General features: G+C 31.7%; 1 protein-coding gene across 1 annotated transcript; it reads left to right on the forward strand.

Moving 5' to 3' along the window:
- The first annotated feature begins 307 nt into the window (after positions 1 to 307).
- Positions 308 to 21,824, forward strand: LOC133204661 (receptor-type tyrosine-protein phosphatase alpha-like). Its single transcript, XM_061340411.1, has 19 exons — positions 308 to 643; positions 5,479 to 5,569; positions 5,655 to 5,707; positions 5,845 to 6,080; positions 6,185 to 6,272; positions 6,367 to 6,437; positions 6,922 to 6,958; positions 7,074 to 7,174; positions 7,266 to 7,382; positions 8,116 to 8,261; positions 14,530 to 14,665; positions 15,167 to 15,316; positions 16,059 to 16,158; positions 17,532 to 17,596; positions 18,900 to 19,028; positions 19,165 to 19,290; positions 19,425 to 19,579; positions 19,894 to 20,029; positions 20,347 to 21,824. Exons 1-19 carry the CDS (start codon positions 445 to 447, stop codon positions 20,407 to 20,409), a joined length of 2,199 nt encoding a protein of 732 aa, XP_061196395.1. The 5' UTR covers positions 308 to 444; the 3' UTR covers positions 20,410 to 21,824.
- The last annotated feature ends 1,020 nt before the right edge of the window (positions 21,825 to 22,844 follow it).

Below are 22,844 nucleotides of genomic sequence, written 5' to 3' on the forward strand. Positions count from 1 at the left end.
ACGGGAAGTTGTGCACACTGTGGTTTCATTGAAGAAATTCAAGATATGCAGTGCCTTAAATGTGAGGATCCTTGGTTCCTTTTTGAATCAGAATGTTCCAAGTGTCCCGAAAACTGTTCATCGTGTGTATCAAAGGATGTGTGCACACAATGCAAAAATAACATTTTCTATGGTTCAATATGTGAAAAAAGGTGTGACAATGCCTGCATAAGTAACACTTGTGATATGAATGGAAACTGTTTATACGGATGTAATAACGGTAAATACGACAATGAGTGTAACCAAAACTGTCCCGAAGGTTGCAAATTATGCTTCAATGCGTCTAAATGCTTGGAGTGTGAAGATGGTTACTATGGTGAGATTTGTCAAAAACGTTGTCAAGATAACTGTAAACTATGCTACAATAATTTAAGCTGTGAAGTGTGTACTATTGGTTGGAGTAAAATGTGCGATGGTTACGAAGATTGTCCTGAAGTTATCAGTCCCCTTGTTTGTGCTTTCTGTGATCATGGATATTATGGATATCGTTGTGAGGAAAAATGTGAACATTGTATTAATGCAACATGTGATGGCGAAGGAAAATGTGAGAAAGCCTGTAAACCAAATATCACCACTGGACAGTGTGTAGTATCGCAGGAATCTGGTATGTTTTTCACACTTCAAAGCTCAATTGTGACGTCATCTTTTATGTTATAATTTAACTTTTCTTGTTTTATATTTGAATAAATCAAATAATTCTGTTTAATAAGTAGGAAATGCTTTGTCCGAAAGAAGTGGACAGTTTTTTTTTTTTTTTTTGAAAGACTGGACACGGCTAGGAAAGGTTTTTTTTAAGGAAGATTGAAAATGAAAAAAAAAAGTGAAGATGACAACATATTGATCAAGTAGACGGAACATTCCGAAGTCAATTAAGTATCAAAACAAAAGCCTAACAATTGGCATGAACACGTCAGCCAAAATACGACGCAACGGTTTAGGAAATGCTGACTTTAAACGAGGTTGTTGAAATCCCTGTAACATCAACTTATCTATTAGTAGCCTATCTCGGTTTAAAAATTGATCGTATTCAGAGCATGCTCTTGAGTATTGAATAAGCTTGGAGAAGTAAACACCATATGCAGGTGATAACGGAATATTATTATATAAATAAGGACAATTGAAGATGGAAAAGCTAAAGTGATCTCGTTTGTCATACAGTTTACTTGTTACTTGACCCTTATCATCTACAGTCAGTAAACAGTCAGTAAAACATCCAAATATGAAAGTAGTTGTAGGACCCTGTTGTATATATATTAATATATTTATTACATTTTCAATAGTGAAATAATGTGATTATTTATTGAATGAAATTGATATTCACTGAATTTATTTCACGAGTGGGACAGGGTTTTTCGATATTTTCACGAGTGCGAAATACATATATACTTGTTTTTAGAATCAGAGTGATTTTTTAAAAAAGTAATTTAGTTGATTGCTTACCAAGATACGAACATTTCCGAGTTCCATTTTTATTAAAGAAGCAGTTGTGTATGATATCAAAAACCTTAGTTTTTAATTTTTAATTTAAAGCGAGGAATTGATGCCATGGGTCCGACAAAATTCACGTTGTTCTCGAACTCAGTCAATAAATGAACATGTATACTTGTAATGACTGCGCCTCAAGCTATTTTATCGGGAGGGGGGATCGAAAGTATCTGAACGCTAAATTAAAACAAAAATCAGATGCATAAACTATGACAAAGTACTTAATATGTAATATCTTTTCTAGGACACTTAAAATTCATTTGACATGTACACGTCTTTGTGACTTTTGTATGCAATATACAACTTTGAATTCCTCCTATTCACAAAAAAATCCTCCCAATCATTTTTTCCTTAAAATGCTTGAAAAAATTAACTCCATTGATTTTGATGTCTCCCTTAATTCGTCTAATAATTTTACAGCAGCGTATCAAATTCAAGTAGGAGAGAAAGATAAGCATCATACATACCCGAACTTGTATTTTCTACCTTTATGAGCTTCTCATTATCTCTCTCTATGTGTATCCTGTATGTTTTGTTTTTATTCTTTCTAGTCAATTCATTTCTTTACTCTGCAACCTTTCAATTACCGAGTTAGAGACATTAATGGAAGGAATATTTATTTTAAGATAGATTCGGTATTTTCCCCTTGCGCTTGAAATATATCATTTGCAATAAATACATAAATAAAATTATATATATATATATATATATATATATATATATATATATATATATATATATATATATATATATATATATATATATATATACAGTACAGGCCACGAGTTTTCCCCGAAAAACACGGGGCCCCGTGGACCGCAAGTCCACGCTTTTGCGTGGACCTCGATCAATGTCGGCGTCTTTGAAGTTAGGATGTCTGCGCACCGTGTAACACGGTGTGTACGCGCGGTGTATCACAGTGTCCCATTACGATATCACGCAGAACTTTAAAAAAATATTCATTGTCGTTGTTTAATCAATTATATCAATTTCCTTTGAAATAAGTTTTTTTTTTACTTTTTTCTTAAATATTAGTTCTTCATTATCAGATCTTTGAACAAATAAGATGTCCTTAAATCTAAGATCCACGTGCTCGTGCCCAGCACCGAAAAGACAAAGTCTTCAAATGTGTACGCACATCCATGTAAGTCGTGTTTCAAAACCTAGTTATACGAGAGAAAAGATATGTTCGGTAAACTATTATAATGCTTAGAAGGAATAGTGATTACACTTTCGTAAATAAATTACTTGGTTGTCTTTTCTTTCGATTATACGAGCTGTGTTCATTTTAATTACAGTCATTTTCATTTTTTTTTTTTTTTTTTTTGGCACGTATGCATTCATATGTCGTATTTATCAGATGCATATTTTTTTTATAAATAATTTCTACATAAAGAGAATTTTAAAAAAAAATATATCTAAAATAAAATTTAAAACGTGTCAGATACATGCACATAATTCATAAACTCTCTGATAATTTAAGGATTATTGCAGTCTATGATCTTGTAAAATATGGAGGTAAATATATATCACACACAAAAAAAGTCGTGTTTTGGTATACTGTACAAATATTACCTTATCCTGAAATTATTTAATGAAAAATGTGTCAAACGGTTTGCGAAAAAAAAATCAATTACATGTAGCGAATGTAGTTCGGGGATGTACAGGCATAGAATAAAGCTTCTCTTATGATCAAAGTCTTTGTAAAGTTATTATCATGGTTTTAGAGAAAAAAAAAAAATATGTAGTTACATGTAGTAAAATCCCTGGCCTCTTTCAAGCTATTATGTTTGTTACCCCCCCCCCCCCTTCTAAATTAATCGAGAGTCTGAAGATTTTTTTATGTTATGCTATTGTGAAATAAAACAACCATAATCTAACAGGTTACATGTTTATATATGTCTGAAAAGGAATAATTTACAAAGTAAGTTTGTAATCAAGCCAAATTACACGTGTGGTGGCGTAACTCGGTAGATGAATTTCGCTGAAAGTCAGTTGTGTGTGTTATACACTTGATGTGGTCAAAGACGAAAGGTGTGATAAACACACAGCGCCCCCGTCCCTCCGGCTGTGTCCCAATATATTTTTAGAAAGGTGTGAACTCGGAACTGACCATAAGAATGTTTCAAATCGCAAGACTTTCCGCGTAAACAGACTTTCTGGGCCATCTAGCGTCGTGCGATTTTGATTGACAGGTGTAGCACGAGAATTTCGTGTGTAACCGAGAACATGTTGCAACTGGGTTGACGATGAAACAATGTTACAGAATTTAAATAGTTTTATAGAATGGTTAATTGTGACTTTGATAATGTAAATAAAACGAAGAATTAATATTATTACTTTTTTTTTTTTTTTTTTTTTTTTTTTTTTTTTTTTTTTACAGATTTATGTGAAAGGGGGTTAAAAGAATCTCTCTCTCTCTCTCTCTCTCTCTCTCTCTCTCTCTCTCTCTGAATTTTTTAAACACACTTTTCAATTAAAGAAAAACTTATAGAATACTTACACTGAAAGGGTTTTAAAACATAAATACTAGTTTATAAAAAGAAAAAAAAAACGTCGGTTACGAGAAATACGCTTCGGCATTATTAAACGAAGAATTAAATGATTTTTTTTTTCTTCAGACTTATGTGAAAGGGGGTTAAGAGCATCTCTCCCTCTCTCCTTTCTCTCTCTGACATTGTTTCTTTACATAATTAAGGAAAAAACATATTAAATTCTTACATTGAAAGGATTTATAAAACAGAATTTATACTTACTAGTTTATGTAAAGAATTTATTCTGTTACGAAAAATACGCACATTATTGTACACAGGAATTTTGCTCTCGATTCTCGCTTATAAATTTAGAATAATATAAGATAAACAAAATAAATGTGCTCTACACAAGAATATAAATGCTTGGTTTGTACACTAAAACAAATACATGCAGCTGGGATCGTATAACACATGTAATACTGATCATGCCATTTCTTCATTACGTGATTACGTGGGATTAAATTCTTCAGACATTAAAAATTTCAATCCAATAATAATTTTAAAAAGTATCTAAACAACTTTACGAAATATGAACTTCTGGGCGAACGGTAAATTCAACTCCATTTAATTTTTCTGTTACTGATATTAAATCCTGTTACATGTATCATTAGTACAATTCAGAACACATGTCAATGTCTTCTAGATTAGAAAACGATAATTATACATATAAATCAATGTGCTAATTGTTTTAAAATCTTAAAATATTTTATCAGAACAAAATGATTTTTCTCTGTAATGTTATGGCCACGGTGCGGCACGGAGGGAATTTTCTGGGCACGGTGCGACACGGGGTGCATTAGCAGGGATTTTTCTAGACACGGTGCGGCACGGTGTGCCTACCTGTGTATTTCAAATCCACACACACCGTGCTACACCGTGTACACGGTGTAACACAGAGCATTTCACACGGTGTGTTTTCCACCGTGCGACGGGGAAAACTCGTGGCCTGTACTGTGTATATATATATATATATATATATATATATATATATATATATATATATATATATATATATATATATATATATATATATATATATAACGAAATTAAGGTAATATTTATGACTATGCAGAGAAAATTGTTTACTATACGGTTCAATAATTAACGTTAATGGACTAAAACAACATTAATCATGGAAAACTAGACAACAGGGATATTTTCGGAACAATGCCAATGTCTGATGTGACAACTGATATCATGTTTAAAGTAGTAAAATATTGTCAAATTGTCCATTCTGAAAGAATGATCTGATTTCGGACCTAAGACTATTTATAAGTGTGTTTTCTTCTGTCACAATTAATGAAACCAAACGTAAAAATAGGTGTATTGAAATCAATGTTAAAAATGTCTTTATTAAAAACACTGCGCCATTATTCACAAATACATTTACTATGAATACAAAATTAATTTTCTTTTCCAGGTGGCACCAATCTTTCGTTTCTATTCGCTACATTATTACTCCTTGTTCCTGGTAGTTTAGTAATCGTCATAGCATACATGAAATTCAAATGGTAATACATTTATCGTTGACTTCTTTTAATTTTTCAAAAATGCACACTTCAGATAAAGCTCATTAACGGCAAAAATGTTTTACAGGAAGCACAGAAGAAGATTAAGTGAACATCAATTGACGCTTCTCATGAGAAATGGTAATACTTAATATTAAGCATATATATATATATATATATATATATATATATATATATATATATATATATATATATATATATATATATATATATATATATAACTATTATTACATTTTTCATCAATGTTTGAATTTCAGAACAATCATTTACAGATTATGGCGTTGGGAACAATGAAATTTCCTTGTATAACATTCGTGGATCTCAGGCACTTTTGACAGAACTTGATCCAGAGGAGGAGATTGAAGATATTACTGTTCCAGAGATCCAGAATCACATTTACCTTAATGTGAAAATTTCACGGATTTTTGTAAACAGTCTTTGGGAATTTACGATAAAGAATAAAGCCAACGATTACCTGAAAGAAGAATTCCAGGTATAATGAACTCTTTGTAGGTGAAATCTGAATACATTCGACGATATAAACAGTGATCAGTTTTAATTCATTCAATAAAACTAGTTGATTTTTCTTTTGTTCAGGACCTTCCTGAAGGGCTCTTGCTGGAGTGTAGAGTAGCACAGAAAGCAGGAAACAAAAAGCTAAACAGATACAAACATATTTATCCTTGTAGGTCAAAATTTTAAACATTATTAAATAAGTAAAATATATATGTAACTTGGTTTGTATTAAACTGATACAAAAAATGATTTTTTTTTTACAGATGATACAACGAGAGTCGTTCTTAATACCGAAAACGGAAGCAAAGATTATATCAATGCCTCTTATGTGAACGTAAGCGTTTTAAGATTTCATTCTTCCTTCCACACACAAGTGGATTTGTCATGAAATAAAGCTTACTTATTTTATTTCAGTAAGAAGGAATACTTAATCTGAAGCAAAAACCAAGTTATTTTTCAGAAAGTAAAGCTTAATTTATTTTTTTAAGTAAAAATATTTTTGATCTGGAGTAAAATCAAATTAATTCAGAATCTGATAAAATTATTTGCATATAAAGTAACTGAGATTGAATGATGCAAAAATGCTTTCCTGTCAGATGCAAGGTAAAGAAATGTACTATTTGACATGCATTCCTTATATGTATCAGGTCTACAAAATGTGCGCCTTTCATCTAAGTTTTAAGATAAATTGTATCTGTTAATGATGCTTTCTGGAATTATATCTCCTGTCTAACTTAAGTTTTGATATTAAACACATTAAAGATATTTGTAGAGCTGACATTATTCTAATTTCCTGCAATTTGGTCTTAAAATTTTAGGGACTGGAAAAACCTCGAGAATATATAGCAGCCCAAGGCAAGATACATCATACAGTATAATTATTATTAATATATCAGTAAACAGACGTTGTTGATTTGTACACATCTGATAAATAAATATGTATTTCTTATTATGCAATAGTTCTGTTTAGGTCCGTTTACTGGCGATACGATAAATGATTTTTGGCGAATGATTTGGCAATCAAACGCTAACACTATCGTTATCCTTACAAACTTGGAAGAAAACGAAATTGTAAGTATATTCTGATTTTAGGGACCTATGGCAATATTCACAGTAGCATTTATTGACTAGGTTTTATACACTTTTACAAATTACAAATCAGATGAAGTGCAAGAAGTACTGGCCGAAATCAGAAATAAGTTATGAAGATTTACACGTAAAGACGGACACAGAGGAGTCGTCAACGCTGTTTACAGTTCGTCGTTTCAAAGTACTAAAGGTGTGTATATATTTATCGTATTATTAAGCAAGGATTTTATATGAAAAGAAACGGCTTAAAGTTTGAAAGATTATACAATTTATATTCATGATACAAGTAAACAAAGAATTTAGAAGAATAGAAACCGTCTTTAAATTTGTAACAATATACATGTATCAAATTAGAAAGGATCCTTTAAAAGAGCCTGTGAAATATAAGAATATCAAACATAAATCAAAATTGAAAGTCCATCGAAAATATACAGATTATGAGCAGGGCAAACACAGACCGCTAAAAGATCAGAGTTGGGATCAGGTACCATGGAGGAGTAAGCATTCCCTTTCTTCCGGTCACACCCGCCGTGTGCTCCTAAACGGAAAAATCCCATAGACAATTCAGTGTAAGAAATTGGTCACACGTAGAACGTTCTTACGTCTCTTTAATCTCCTACTTAAAAACTGAAAATTGACTGAAATTAGTTGTAGTGCTAGTATACCTCGTTGATATAATCAAGCAAGGGATACAACTAGAATAACCCCCTTAAATAATTTATTTCGACCGGTATTTCTTTGAAAATATCATGTTCTTTGTACTTCACGTGCTCATGATTTTAGTCAATCAATTTTTAAAAAATTGTTACATTCTTGAAGATTTTCTCTCAAAAGAGCTTTTGTACAATATAAACTTTAACTGCATAGTACATTTGTGGCCATCGTTTATAAACTTCATCTTCCAAGCATAAAAATCTTGACAGGAAGGTGAAGAAAGAACAATAGAGCAATTTCACTTTACTGCCTGGCCAGATAAAGGTGTCCCGAGAGATGTCAATTCAATCTTGGAATTCAGAAACAGAGTAGTTCGTAAGACAGATATATCGGGACCCCTTATAGTACACTGCAGGTATGTGTAGTATGTCAGTCTCGTCTTTACATATACAAAACAGGTGGTTGTAGTACTCGTATGTAATGAGTCAACCTTGTCTTCACGTTAACTCTGCAAGTAGTGTCGTCTTTTTGTTTACATTGTAGGTAGTTGTAGTTACGTTAGTCTCAATTTTACATTTACACTGCGGGTAGTTGTAGTAATTTAAGCCTCGTCTTTCACGTTCACACTGCAGGTAGTGTTTAGATAGAGGTGTAGGAAGTCTTACAACATCGTCTTCAGATTAACACTTTAAGGAGAAAGAGAATTCCATTGGAATAAAAATCACTTTATAATTAGAAAATTCAAAAGATCTATTACTCATTGTTAGTCATTGGTATTGAAAAGAAAAAAAAATATTGCTTGAAAATCGTAGAATTTTTTAATTTAGTAGGCTAAGAAGCATTGATAAAGCACCAACCTTGCTTAAGGTTAAATGAAGATTGAACATATATATGTAGAGAGAGAGAGAGAGAGAGAGGGGGGGATATGAGAATTATGAGATGAAATTATTTGAAAAAGAAAAAAGACACAAATCCATGATAGTTATTCAGTACAGCTTGAATTATGTTCATATAAAGTAAACACTGCAATGCTTTGCTCTAAAATTAAAATAGAGGAATTTTAAGATGAACTTCCTTTTTTTAAATCTTGACAATATATGCTTTTGATGATTAACAAGCTGACACACACATAAGTGTTTTCCTGTTCACAAGGACTGTTTTAACCGTTTAAGAGATCTATTTCAAATACCACACTGTACCAAGCAAAGACATATCTAGTTGTGCGTCACTGAAAATATGATGTTGACGAGAGATGTATTTTCCTCTTTGTAAATAGCACAGCATAGCACAGCTGACAAAAACAGGCGTTTAATAATTAACCTTGAAAATCCAACTTTGGAATTTTGAAATTTTGAGGAAATAAATTAATTTGATATTGAATTCCGAGTAATAGGAAGAACATAACTGTACATGTATATAGATTGAAGCTAAAAATAATATATGTCCAGTTAGAATTGCCCAAACCACAACAAGCATTGAATTAGACACATCGAACCATATGTCAGATGATATACGTTTTGAAAAATTCAAAGATGAGCTATGGGGAGTGATTCCCTGAAACAAAACATTTCGATTGCAAGAACAGGTGTTAGCTTCAGGTACATTTTAAAAAAAATTAAGTCCTACCTTTAAACTACAAGGGTTAAATAAAGATCATTTCTTAGTTTCCTAAAAGAATTCTACTTATTTACTTAAACACGAACGATTAGTCAAAATTAATAATAAGAAAAGTTTTATTTTATACATGAAAAGAATATGTCGGTAGATTTCTGATTAAATAAAGTATATCTAAATGCCGGTTGTGTTCTCAATTTCAAAGATGCTTGCGTTTTACTTGAAAAATTGTAAGATTCTCTTTCAAGATATTTTAACAGATATCGCTGCATCTTTCTTGAAAAAACGTTGAACTAATTTCGTACTTTACAAATATAGAGTAGGCTCCTAAATTTCTGTGAAAAAGCGTAACCTACTTCCTGGTCCTCTGAAACAATCTTCATAATACAACTAGAGTGTTCCAAAGAACGCATGTGTGGCCTGCTTTGTAGCTTCATTATAAAGATGTACATAGATCTAAGAGTGGTCAACTTTTATTAACTATTAGCATTAGAGTACATGGATGTGCCTGCAACGAAAAATAAAAATATTCAAGGATAGTATAAGACTGCCATAGAATCTGACAATCAAAGAAAATGTGGCTCCCCAACCCTCAAACGAATAATTAAATTGAAATTATTAGAAATAATTATTTATCATTTTATTAATGAAAGATGGAGATACCGAACAGTATTCAGGCTCATAGTCCATTTAAACAATACAGATCGGGAGCAGAGCAAACACGGATTTCCAAGAACATAAAAGGTGGTATCGGGTGCCATGCAGGATTAAGAATCTTCTGTCGACCGGTCACACCCGCCGTGTGCTCCTTCTTATCATGTAGCGTGATACATGATCGAGTAAACGGAAAAATCTGTAGAAATGTCAGTGTGTAAATAATGGCCTAACAGTTAGTATGAAAAACGTCATTTCGCATTTGACCTAATGATAAATTTTATTTGCTGATAAGGTCATTGTATCGATCATAGAACTTACGAAATGATGACTTCAGACGAGACTGTTGATATCCTTGTTTCATCAACTTGTTAATAGTATGCCTCGTTTTAAAAAAAATGATCATACGTATACCATACTCTTGCGTATCGACATAAACCACATATGCAGGTGATAAGGGTATTTTGCTACATATGTAAAGGAAGCTGACAATTGAAAATTTGAAGTCAACACGTTTATCATTAAGCTTTGTTGTTAGGTTACCGTTAACGTCTTTTTCCAGTAATATATCCAAATATGAGACAGATGTGCCAGAACTCTGTGGTGTCTGGTGTCTTTATTTCAAGTTTATTGGGATATATCGAATCGACATATGAATGAAAGTAACTATTGTTAATTGATAATACGTCGTCCATATATCTAAATGTCGAGTTGAACTTGAAGGCCACAGCAAGCATTTTCTTCTTCACATGTAGAAGTTTTTAAATAAATTCTTCTTCATATGAATACAAAATTAGGTCTGCTAATAACAGAGTGCAATTGGTGCCCATGGAAATTCCAACACATTGTTGGAAGACCTAATCTCCAAAAACTATATAGATATTATCAATCAGAAACTCTAGCATCTTTTTAATATAACCTTCAGAGTAATTGTCTGTTCAATCAGAATGTTTTTTAACGAAATAATTTTGCAAATGACCAATGACAAGGTAAGTTAGTATATATACGAGTTCCATTTTAATTGAAAAAGAAGCTGGATTTTAATTAATCATGAGGAATGGTTGTATAGAGTGTTTAAAAGTCGTACCTTTTGATGTTATCGATTTTGGGGAATTTTTAGTGATTTCAAAGAAGAAGGTACGGTTTGGGCCTAATTGTAACCTAATGTTTTCAAAAAGTTATGGAATTGGCTTAAATATGAGTTGAGTGTTTGAATGAGATAAATCATGAAAGAATACGGCATGAAGGGGGACCATTCTGGAAAAATGACGTCATTAATTTGGTACATTTCTAATTTTTTTTAACAGGAGAGCCCCAAAATGACTCATTTCAGAGGTTATTTTCCTTAAGAAAATAGTGTCCACAGCCTTCGTCCACTGCAATTTTCAGATACGTTGTGTAAAATTCTTTGAAAAATTATATTTCTGAAAATCTTTGTGGGCGATGCATGTGCTCCATATTATCCGAGAGAAAATTCCACTGAAAATTGATGTCTTCCGCAACTTTTAAAGAAAATACGGGAAAATGCATAAGTTCATGACGTCACATTAAGCCTTTAGAAGGTCATTTGAAAAAAACAACAACAACGTTTTGTACGTTCTTCCTGCATGGAATTTCAACTACTCAGAAACATTGAGTTTTGTTTTCTTATATCACTTTCATATTTTAGAAAAAATACAGGGCCAGATTTGTATTGAAACTGTACCTTGTTCTTTTCTAAAAGTTCCTTAGAGTTTTTAAGTATCCGTACTCTGATTTATACCTAGACTATACTGTTGTACAGTACTCCCGAAGTTTTTCAATCTCTGCTGTAAATATTTTAGTGAGGAGTGAAGAAGAACATTTAATGGAACCCGCTCTGTATCTTTGTTTGTAAGGATTTTTATGGAGTTTTGGAATCCAGTATATGTGTTTCCAACAACCCTCCAATTCAGTCAGTCATTTATAGTCAGTTTACACGATCCATTGTGGAATACCGATCCCGATGTATTTTCACAGTATTTAAATATTAGTTTGTGTGATAACTGAATATCATACGGTATCAAAATACAGTAATATGAGCTCACAAACATGTATAAACACGTATAAATGCCAATTATCAAAGCCCTGCCTCTCAAAATTCAAAAGACATAAGTAAAACTAAACTTCCCGGGGTGTTTTTTGAAAAGCAGGTCAAAGGTCAAGTGGATTGTAACACTGGTATTTTTCGGATCGGCTTCGGTCGATCGCAGTTGATTCCATATGGGGCATCCGGCAAATCCAAATATCAGCGCTTACATAACGCCCTAAACTACTTTTGTTTACCATTCACTGACTTCTTCGAATAAAACTTTCAGAACATGTTAAGTACTAACAAACATTATTTTAATGCATTTACCTTGAGATGCAGACGTTTATTCCGTTACAAAGTGAATACACTTACATTATTCTTTTCATTTCGTTTCGGAAAGCAACGAAAATATTCAAGTCAAATCGAATTAAGAAAGCGCGACCACATGTATCATTTTCTATTCTTCTAGCATATCATCTTTCAATTTCACCATTCAGATTGGAAGTATTTCACCTTTAAGTGCTTGACACATCACTTAGCCATAACATTACATGAAATCACATTATCTACGATGACACCATCTCTAATTTTGTCGATTGATTTTGCACACGGCTCATAATTTGTTTGGAGTTTAGCGGGAAACATAATTTATACATGTATACAAGGTTATTAAAACTATTTTCTTAGTACTCACTTTGCTGAAGAAAGGCGTCGGAAACCGGGGGAGGGGCTATAGGGGGGCTTACTTCCCCCCCCCTCTTTTTTTGTAAAGATAGCATAATATAGGCATAGAAAATTGGGGATTATTCACAAAACGTTTTTTGTTGATTTACTACCCCCCCCCCCTCCACACACACACTTTCAATTTGCTTCCGACGGCTATGGAAGATATTCCTGAACATAATTTATTATCCTTTTAATAAGAAAAAAATCGCTTACAAACTTGACTAGGTACATGCATGAGTGCTAATAAAAGTTTTATTTCCTTGCAAGTTTTATTAAGAACTCTGTAAAAAAAATTAATAGTTAATTTATCTTCATATTATTTTTCTTTTGAAAGGTTCAGCCTATTTGATTTCATGTCTCTTATAAAAAAAATGATAGTAGTCTATTTTCTGATACTTTCAGTTATTTTTAATTTAGCTAAATATATCTACAGCAGGGATACCCGTAGTAATCTTTTCGAACGCAAGGAAGCAGGAAATGGGTACGATTTCATTAGAAATACTTATTTTTAGAACTTAAAACCGTTACAACGTCCTTCTCCAATCAATGAAATAATTTAATGTTTTCAATATCTACAACCTAACATCTATATGACCGTTACAACGTCCTTCTCCAATCAATGAAATAAATTAAATTTAATGTTTTTAATATCTACAACCTAACATCTATATGACATTAAATTACAATTCACGACAACATGGTGAAAAAAAAAAGAAATGCTAGATGAGTGGAAGTGGTACATTTAGCATAAAATTAAAATACATGTACATGTATCTTATCTTTTAAAAAGGTGGATGTTCGATAAGCATTGAAAATCAGCTTTAAATAGTATATATATTTTTCACTGCTTGAAAACATTACTCACAGAGATAATGTCTAAATCTCACTCATATATAGGGCAAACAATTTCGATACGATATGATATTTTATAAAGCGATATGCGATATATTGGATTCTTTAACGATTCTATCTAATGCATAAATTTTACAAGAACTGAACGTTTTATAACTCATAGTTTCGTAGTTCTTGTCTCACTTTCATTCAATATACACTTCAAATTCATACTTTTAACATCTGTAAATACAACGTGTTAAAGTTATATATGTATATGTTATATGTTATGTAATAATTTTTAGGGATGTGCTATCTCCTTAATGTTTATTTCATTATTGGCCAGTTTTAATTCATTATTTCATTATTGGTCAGTTCTAATTCAAAACAGTAAAGTATAATCTTTTGTGATTGAAATTCCCAACTTTTTCACAGAGTTACAAGAAAAACTGCCGAACGTATTGGAAGCTAAATTTTCGATACAATATATTTTTCAATATCGATAAATTGATCCAGCCCTACTCATATACATGTAGGACCTTCGAAATTTAAGTTCCCAAATACGTTTGTTTCACACGTGTGATTCCCTGGCCATAGGTTTTGTTTCACGCAGAAACTTGGATGTCCATGTTACCGAGTAGTATGGGAAGATATGGAGTTTTTAATTTCACTGTACATAGGCATCGATCTCTGAACACGTTTTGTTTCAAACTTTTCTGTTTAAAAAGGCAAACTTTAGTTTTTCCACGAATGCATATCTTATGACAAGATTCAGACACAGTGAACATATATTTTCCTTTGTTCTCAGTGCCGGTATTGGTCGAACGGGCACTTTTATAGCTATAGACTACCTGATAAAACAGGGACAGCGGGATGGCAGTGTTGATGTGGTCAGTTGTGTGTCCAGAATAAGACATCAGAGAGCTCACGCCATACAAACAGTGGTTCGCAGATTTTTCAAAAAAAAAAGTTCTACTATACCCCTATTCACGTACATCATCACTAACTCCATTTTGAGACTGACTCACTTTGATCTTTTAACACAAAAATTCAAAATACTGTGCTCTTGAATTATTTGAAATTTCTTATTAAAGTTGTTTTCTATCTTGTATAAATACAAATAAAACTGTCACATGCATGAATAAATTTCATACAATAATATATGAATAAATTTCTACATTCGACTTTTTAATAAGCTATTATAAAACAAAATATCAACAAGCTTGGCATTGAATGTATTTCATTTTAGTCATATGGCATGAATCGAAGTGAATGACAAGTATTCTTCTACCCTAGACTGTATGCAAAAGAGTGAGATGTAATTCGATTGTGTAGCATGAAATGCACTACATTCATGGTATGCTCATTTTAAGTGTAATTTTGTATCTCGATTCATTATAATCTGGTATTTTTTTTATTATTTGTTCTCAATGCTATCATAATAGGAGCAGTATATTTATTTATATGACGTCATCACAAAAGAACTTACTGGACATCAGAGTGCACTATTTAAAGATGAATTTAGAAACTACTTTAGTCAAATTAAGTCGATCAATCCATCAACTGGAAAACAAAATATTGAGGAAGAATTCCAGGTAATTTTGCATATAGAAGCAACTACTACAATTTTGTGTTCAAATCAAAGACTATATATATTGCTTTTCGTTTGCCCGTCCGTCTCTGTCATTTTGTTAATCTGTCTACAACGTTGACCATCATATTGATAACTTTTGACGTTTATGGGTTATGGATGTTTCGGATATTTCAGATAGAGCTTATTAACAGATAGTGTTCCATGACCCTGAGCCAAGGTCACTGGAACAATCTGTTTTACATAGATTAGAAATGGAAAATTCTAGTCAGGTCCGAAACAGTGAAATGAAGAAACATGAGAGACTTTGACAAAACGTTGAGTTTAAGACATTTGAAATAAAGTCACAACTTTTGTTCTTATATATTAGTAATATATATTAGTAAAAAAAATTATTCATGAACCAGCATTGTTCAACGAATTAAAGCTTTTTTGCTTTCTTTTTTTTCCCCAGAAGTTACTTTTTCTCTAAATGGTGTCAAATAATTGACAATGTTAGATTTTTACAATATATGCTCTTGAATGCTATTTTCTAACATATATAAAGAATAGGATTCACACTTAAAAAAAAAGACCAACCGTTTTCTCTTTTGTTTAATTACACGTACATGTAATTATAATAAATACTCATTTAGTTCTAATGCGAGCGACACGTTTATATTTCACAAAAGATTCCATTTCTTAAATTTAGTTATTAGTTGTTTATTTCAATTCACAAGTACATGTAGTTTGTCTCTTTTTTTCAGTTGATCGAAAAACTGTTACCTAACTTTGATGAAAAGCGGTACCAAGCGGCGAGAGCATTGAACAACCTATCCAAAAATAGACATAACAATATATTACCAGGTATTTCGTTTATGCAGAAAGAGTAATCGTTATGGTTTTGATTTTGGTTTACATATGAAACAATAGACCCATCGATCACAATGCTAAACTGAGTCAATTTTAGCTCTACTGGTCAAAGACCAGAGTCTTATGCGATAGTAAGATGTCAGTCGTCCGTCCGTCTGACTCTCTTTCTGTCTGTAAACAATATTTCAAAAACACTACTCCTCCTACAGTTTTGGTCCGATTTCAATATGAATTGGTATATACGTGAACTACACTGACACATAATTCTGTATATCGGTTTTTGATTTCGACAAACGGTGTTGCATTGGTTATTGAATATAGAAATTTCTGTAAAATTCTTTCAAAATGCCACTTCTTCCTACAGTTTTAGTCCCATTTCAGTATAACATAGTACACGAGAAGACTACACTAAGATACATAATTCTTCTGTTTTTAATGTCGATGAACGGTGTTGCCATCGTTACTTAAAATAGAAAATTCTGTAAAATTCTTTCAAACGCTACTCCTCCCACAGTTTAAGTCCGATTTCAATATAACCTGGTACAGTAAACCACACTAAGATACATAATTCTGTATATTGGTTTTGTTTTCGATGAATAATGTTGTCATGGTTATTAAAAACAGAAAATTTTGTGAAATTCTTTCAAAACGCTACTCCTCCCACAGTTTCAGTCCGATTTCAATATAACTTGGTACACATTTAGACTTTATTAAGATACAAGATTATCTTTATCCTTATTTATTTATTTATTTTTATTTTATTTTATTTTATTGAAAAGTGTTGCCATGGTTAATAAAAATAGAAATTTCTTTAAAATATTTTCAAAATACTACTCCTCCTACAGTTCATTCCGATTTTAATGTAACTTGGAACATACATAGACTATATTAAGATATAAATTTCTATACATCAGTTTTTGATTTTGTGAAGTGTTTTAATGGTTTCTAAAATTGGGAATTTCTGTAAAAATATTTCAAAATATTATTGCTACTACAGTTTCTGTCCAATTAGACGATTAAACTTGACTTAGAAAGAGACCAAGGATCGATATTTTATACATTGCTGTTGCCATGGTTTGAAGTCTAAGTGCTACCTTTCTCTACTTTTGTTAAGTAAAACCAGTAGAGCTACATTCTTGTCAGAGACTTCTGGTTCTATACTTCAGAAGATATATTTGTGTCGTCATTCTAGCCTAGGAAACCTTTGGTTTTTGCCAACATATACACTGCATGGGAATGCTTTCCAAGTTTTTTTGACACGACCCTATTGTTCTTGGGATGATTTTTATCATAGATCTTCGCAACCCTGCACAAACCTAAATTTTCGTTCAAATATTTTTAACCATGGCTGTTGCTTATATTTCCAGACGAAAAATACAGGGTATATTTAAGTAGAGGAGAGAGTGACTACATCAATGCTGTCCAACTGCCGGTGTGTATCATGATAGTATTTACAGGAAATCTTGATAAGCTATAAAGTCAGAGAGTCTTGTAAATTATATAACTTAAAGAATGAATTTAATAGCTACCCAATTTATACGGTATAAAGTGGGTTGGGGCAGTTTACGCTTTATAAACCCCTAAGCGGTTTATAAACAAGAATAGATATGGGTTACACCATATCCAAGATATTCGACTTTTAATTTAAATTTACTCAAATTTTCACTGTGCTCAGCTGATCTCTAAAAGAAAAAAAATGCACTAGTTATGAAAGTAGTTCTTCAATCCGTTGTAAATACTGTCACCAGTCTTGCGTCACTAGCAAACAATGTACACACCTGTGATTGCAAGACCAAATAGCCTAGGTCTTCACAATTGCGATCAGAAAGTCAATCGCATCTAAACTCTTTGTTTTTCCGCTTGTCGGGAGGTCCTGAGAAATTGCGATTGCAGCTGTCATATAACCATTCCGTCAGTAAACAGTTCAAAAAAGAAACACACACACAAACACACACACACACAATTAATGATTAACATTATCTATCATAAGAAATTATATAATAATTAACGAACAATAATCATGGAAGTAATGTAATTGGTGAAAAGATTGTCAATCGAAGAATGACCCAGTAGACATAATTTCGGGAAAAAGGCTGAGGAGGCAGCTAGCGTAGGAAAATGAATACTTCTTCTTTACATTTCTGGTGATAAAATGATTTTCTTAAAATCATTTTACGTTAATTTTGTTTTCTTTCATGTATAACATACACATCGATATTCTAAACATTTGTTTTAATGTTGTTTCTGCTGATCATGAATGGAACTATATTTTTTCAGAGCAATTGTGTGAAGAGTTCCTTACTTTAGTAATATATCTTGATAGATACATGTAGTATGCACTGATCGAATATATTAGAAAGCGTAAACTGTTCCAGACCACTTTATAGCGTATAAATTGGGTAGCTATTAATATCATTCCTTATAATTTAATTTTCATTCATTAGTGTCAGAAAAAAGATGACTGCCCTTAAAAATGACTTCAAATTGTACAAAATTTAAATGTAACGTCAGGCGGATCGATACGTTTTTGTCGCAAGTCATTATGACGTAGGCCTCCCAATTATACGATATAAAGTAAATTTTTTATCCAATCAAATGGCACGTTACAATCAGAATTATAAAGGTTTGTTTGGAGTTATAACTATTGCATTATAGGATTTAAAGTCAATCAAACAAAAATAATATGTAATGAATAAAAATAATTTTTCTAATAATGACCTTTACTGACGTTGTAGGATGCCCAGCGTCCTTTCGGTTATATCTTAACACAAACACCTTTGCCAAATACGATGGGTGATTTCCTCTCCTTAGTGGCGGATCATGAAGTCTTTGGTATTGTCATGTTTGAACAAGATATAGAAGAGGTATCTTAAAACTTGAGATCCTAAACGTCATTAACTATGAATAGAACCATTGTGTATTATTGCTGGATTGATACTTTTTATTTTATTGTATTTATTGTAGCATTATTTTTTTCGAATATTTTCTTTTCATTTTTAGAATGTAGGAATCTACTTACCTTCAAAAGAGGGCCCTATTCTTTGTGAGTCATTTGAATTATTTCTACAAGATAAATCCGAATTAGGAGACATTGATGTTCTTAACCTGAAATTTTACGACAGACAGGTAGATCAGAATTATTTATGATATAAAGTTTATATTTATTATCGTTAACAATTTTTTCATAACTAATTATAAATCAAAATGTTCTGTTTTTGTAATACATGAGACTGAAATGGTTGATACAACAATATTTTTAGACAGGAGATGTACGTTCCATTATTGTGTTTCGTTGTCGTTTCTGGAAACAAAATCGTCTCGTTCCCGATAGTCATCAACCAATGATAGACTTGACAGAAGCGGTGTTAAATCACAGAAAAGAATATAGCGGACATCCAGTTGTCGTTCAGTGCATGTATGTAACTTTACCATCATGATGTATCGCCTACTCAATCACGAGGTTATTCTTTTATACGTTGTTTTATTCCGAAACTCAGAACATTCTTGTACACAACATATACATTTCCCTCTTCATTCATAGATGCATAGATACCAGAAAATGAGGCAGTTGTTCACCTACTCCTGTAACAAAAGTAGAATAAATATTTGAAGACATAACAGTTTTGATCTAAAGTTTTCAGGAAACCACCTTTTAAGCACAGCTTGAATATTTAATTGTTCTTATTTCTGATATAGATTTGTTACTATTTTATACTTTTTTTGCTGAAGGAATGGCGCCAAACAGAGTGGGATGTTTTGTGTTTTGGCTAATCTTGTAGAACAAATACAGCTATTTGGCACAGTGGACATCTTACAGACAGTGTTAAACATGCGTCACCGGCGATCTCAAATAGTTCCGTGTTTGGTAAATAATTTCACCCGGTTTGATTCAACATCAGTTTACAATTGAATTCGTTTCTCTGCACTTAATACGACACAAATGGACGTGAAATGATTATGCTTTTGAATACAAATCTTAACGTACTAAAATCTTAAATGAAAATATGCATCATTCTTATTCATTATTTTTTATTGCGTCTAGTGTTTTTTGGTCTTGCTTCGTTTCAAATTATTAGGATTTTGTTAACATTAAGTTTTGCATATTTCCCTTGATTATGAAACCGCATTTATTATTTGAAGATTTTTTACAGACATCTAATGTTTATTTTCTATCTGTTTTAGGAACAACTGGAATATATCTACGATTTTGTAGAAAACTACTTAAAATATATCGGACAAAATTGACTGGAATATTACCCGTTTTGATATTTAAGGAACCTTACCACAGTTTAGATCGTATGTCCTTTTTTTCAGCTGTTTTTGTCTGTATTTGTGTTATTTTCTTTGTTTTATTATTAGTGATTTATATATTCTTCACATAATTTAAATGACTATTAGAGACAGCTTCTTTTCTAATAATTTTCCCACGTCTTCTTGGGAACCCTAAAGGATGTTTGCGAAATAGTTATTAAAAGGGAACCAGTCATTTTATTATATGAAACAAAACATAAAATGTGACAGTTCTGTGTTTTTAAGGCTTTAGCTCATTTCGTGAGCGAGAAAAAAAATATTAAAATGAGTATCCCTTTGACTCCCTTTAACACGGGAACGTTAAGAATTTTTTTCTATGAGTTATTTTAAGCGTTTTGTCACATATCATTGCATTTAACTGTAGTGTAGATTAAAGTTTTAAGACTAGATACATTTAGCTCAGCATCAGGACTGTCAAATTCTATAAGATCAGATTTAGGACATTATTGTCTATTTATCAATATTTTTGAACCAAAGAAAATGGTAATTGTTAATTCTTTTGTGACAATTTTGTTAAATTATATTAAAACCTTCTTCCTAGTAAAAGTAACAATTTACCACGATGTACAAGAATATTTGGATGGCTTAGAGTCAACTCTATTTCCCCAAACCCCTCCTCCAACCGCTTTCTTCGGCAAAATCAAAATTTGTTTGGAGATTTTCAAGAAATGGTAGCAGAGTTAATATTTGCTAAAATAGCTTCAAACTTTCAAAATGAATATACTTTGAATTTTTACATGTTTTTTTTTTATTTTTACATCACGGGGAGATCACCCTGCAATTGTTTTTGACCACTGTGTTAAATATGTTACCTGGTGATCCCCGATGTTTTAATATGTACTTTAACATTATTTAATACTTACACATTCTTATGTAATATTATTTCTCTTAAATTGTAGGGAGATCCCACTGTCTGTGTCGTATAATTTGCCCAATAAGTCGGATTGTGTTTGTCGGGGATCTCTCTATTAGTAATGTAGTTTATTTGTAGTAAGTTTGTTAGATTCTTCATTCATTAATGACAAAATTCGTCAAAGCTGATTTAGTTGTGTTTTAAGGGGTAAAAATTAACAGAGCTACAGGTCTAAGATGGGACTGGAAAAATAAGTTGGGATTGTATATGCATTATTGACAAAAAAAAAGATAAATGGAGGGCATAAATAGGGGCCTATACTTTGTGCCAATGTTGTGTAAATCGCAGATCACAGTCAAAAGTTTTTTTATTGTTATGCAGAAATATTACATGTATATTTATATTTACTTTAATTTCATTTACTTTTTGTATTTTGCTATTGATTTCTTGTTATTCATTTTAAAATTCTTTCTTCCTTAATTATATAAAAAATATTCAAGATTTGAATAAAAAGATACAAACGAGTAACAAACTCATTGTCAGTTCTTATTGTTTAAGTAGAAAAATAAATTGATGGTGGCAGTGTATGATATATCTATCTTAGCTGTATGATATATCCTAGCTGTAAAAGACTTGAACAAACATCAGAAGGACGTATGTTACACTGAGAAAGAAGCATATGGGAAAAGCCAACAAAGAAAGACAACTTTCAGAGGCTCCAATATTTATTTATGATAAAGTGTAAGTGCTTTTTACCGTTTTCATGGACTCTTAAAGATTCTTTTGTGTTTTTATTTTCCCCATAAAATATACAGATACTCAGTACACGGAATAGTAATTAGAGTACCAATAACTTAAATCTTTATCCAATCAGTTACAGAATGTATTCAGTGCTACTGCAATGTCTACTCAGTGGACTAAGTGGCCTCATGTTTTGTGAAGGTTATTATTTTTATTTAAAGAATTATCAAATATTAAAATAAGCTTTAAAAGGATATCCTCCCAAATATACGGATCTGTCTCTACGGTTTTCCCCTTAAATTTTGTTGAAACCCAAGAACATTCATTCACTTTGAAGACATGGGATACTTAAATCGAAATTTTCATATTAAGCCAACGTTATTTTGTGCTTCTGCCAAAGTCTTTTTTTTCTGTATTGAAATCCCATGGAGAAAAAAATTACAACAAAATCCCACAGAATAAACAGATTTACCCAAATTTATATCATGTAACCAATTCATTTGTATTTAAAAATAAGAAGATATGAAAAAATAGAAAGATGTCCATGGGACATGAATGCCCCGCCCAATGTACATGTACATTTGTATAAGCATTGTAAAAAACAAATGTACATGTATCTTCTTTCTTTTGTCTGAGTTTAATGATCTCTTCTAATATCTAACGGCTAAATAAAGTCATTGTTTAAGTTCATTGCGTAATATTTAATTTTTATATGGTCTCTTAAGTATGTATGGTAAAAATGTTCTTACAAAGATATATACATGTATAAATGTAA

The sequence above is a fragment of the Saccostrea echinata genome, unplaced genomic scaffold (genome assembly GCF_033153115.1).
Source record: "Saccostrea echinata isolate AGI-Se365-2 ecotype Australia unplaced genomic scaffold, CSIRO_AGI_Sech_v1 ptg000002l, whole genome shotgun sequence".
In the NCBI taxonomy this organism is placed as follows: Eukaryota; Metazoa; Mollusca; class Bivalvia; order Ostreida; family Ostreidae; genus Saccostrea; species Saccostrea echinata.

Bases quoted from the DNA above. Each gene is read 5' to 3' on its own strand.
- LOC133204661 (XM_061340411.1), top strand. From the start codon at position 445: ATGTGCGATGGTTACGAAGATTGTCCTGAAGTTATCAGTCCCCTTGTT. The intron at 6,081-6,184 runs GTATAATGAACT...TCTTTTGTTCAG, and splicing joins ACCTGAAAGAAGAATTCCAG to GACCTTCCTGAAGGGCTCTT. The intron at 19,029-19,164 runs GTATCTTAAAAC...TTTCATTTTTAG, and splicing joins TTGAACAAGATATAGAAGAG to AATGTAGGAATCTACTTACC.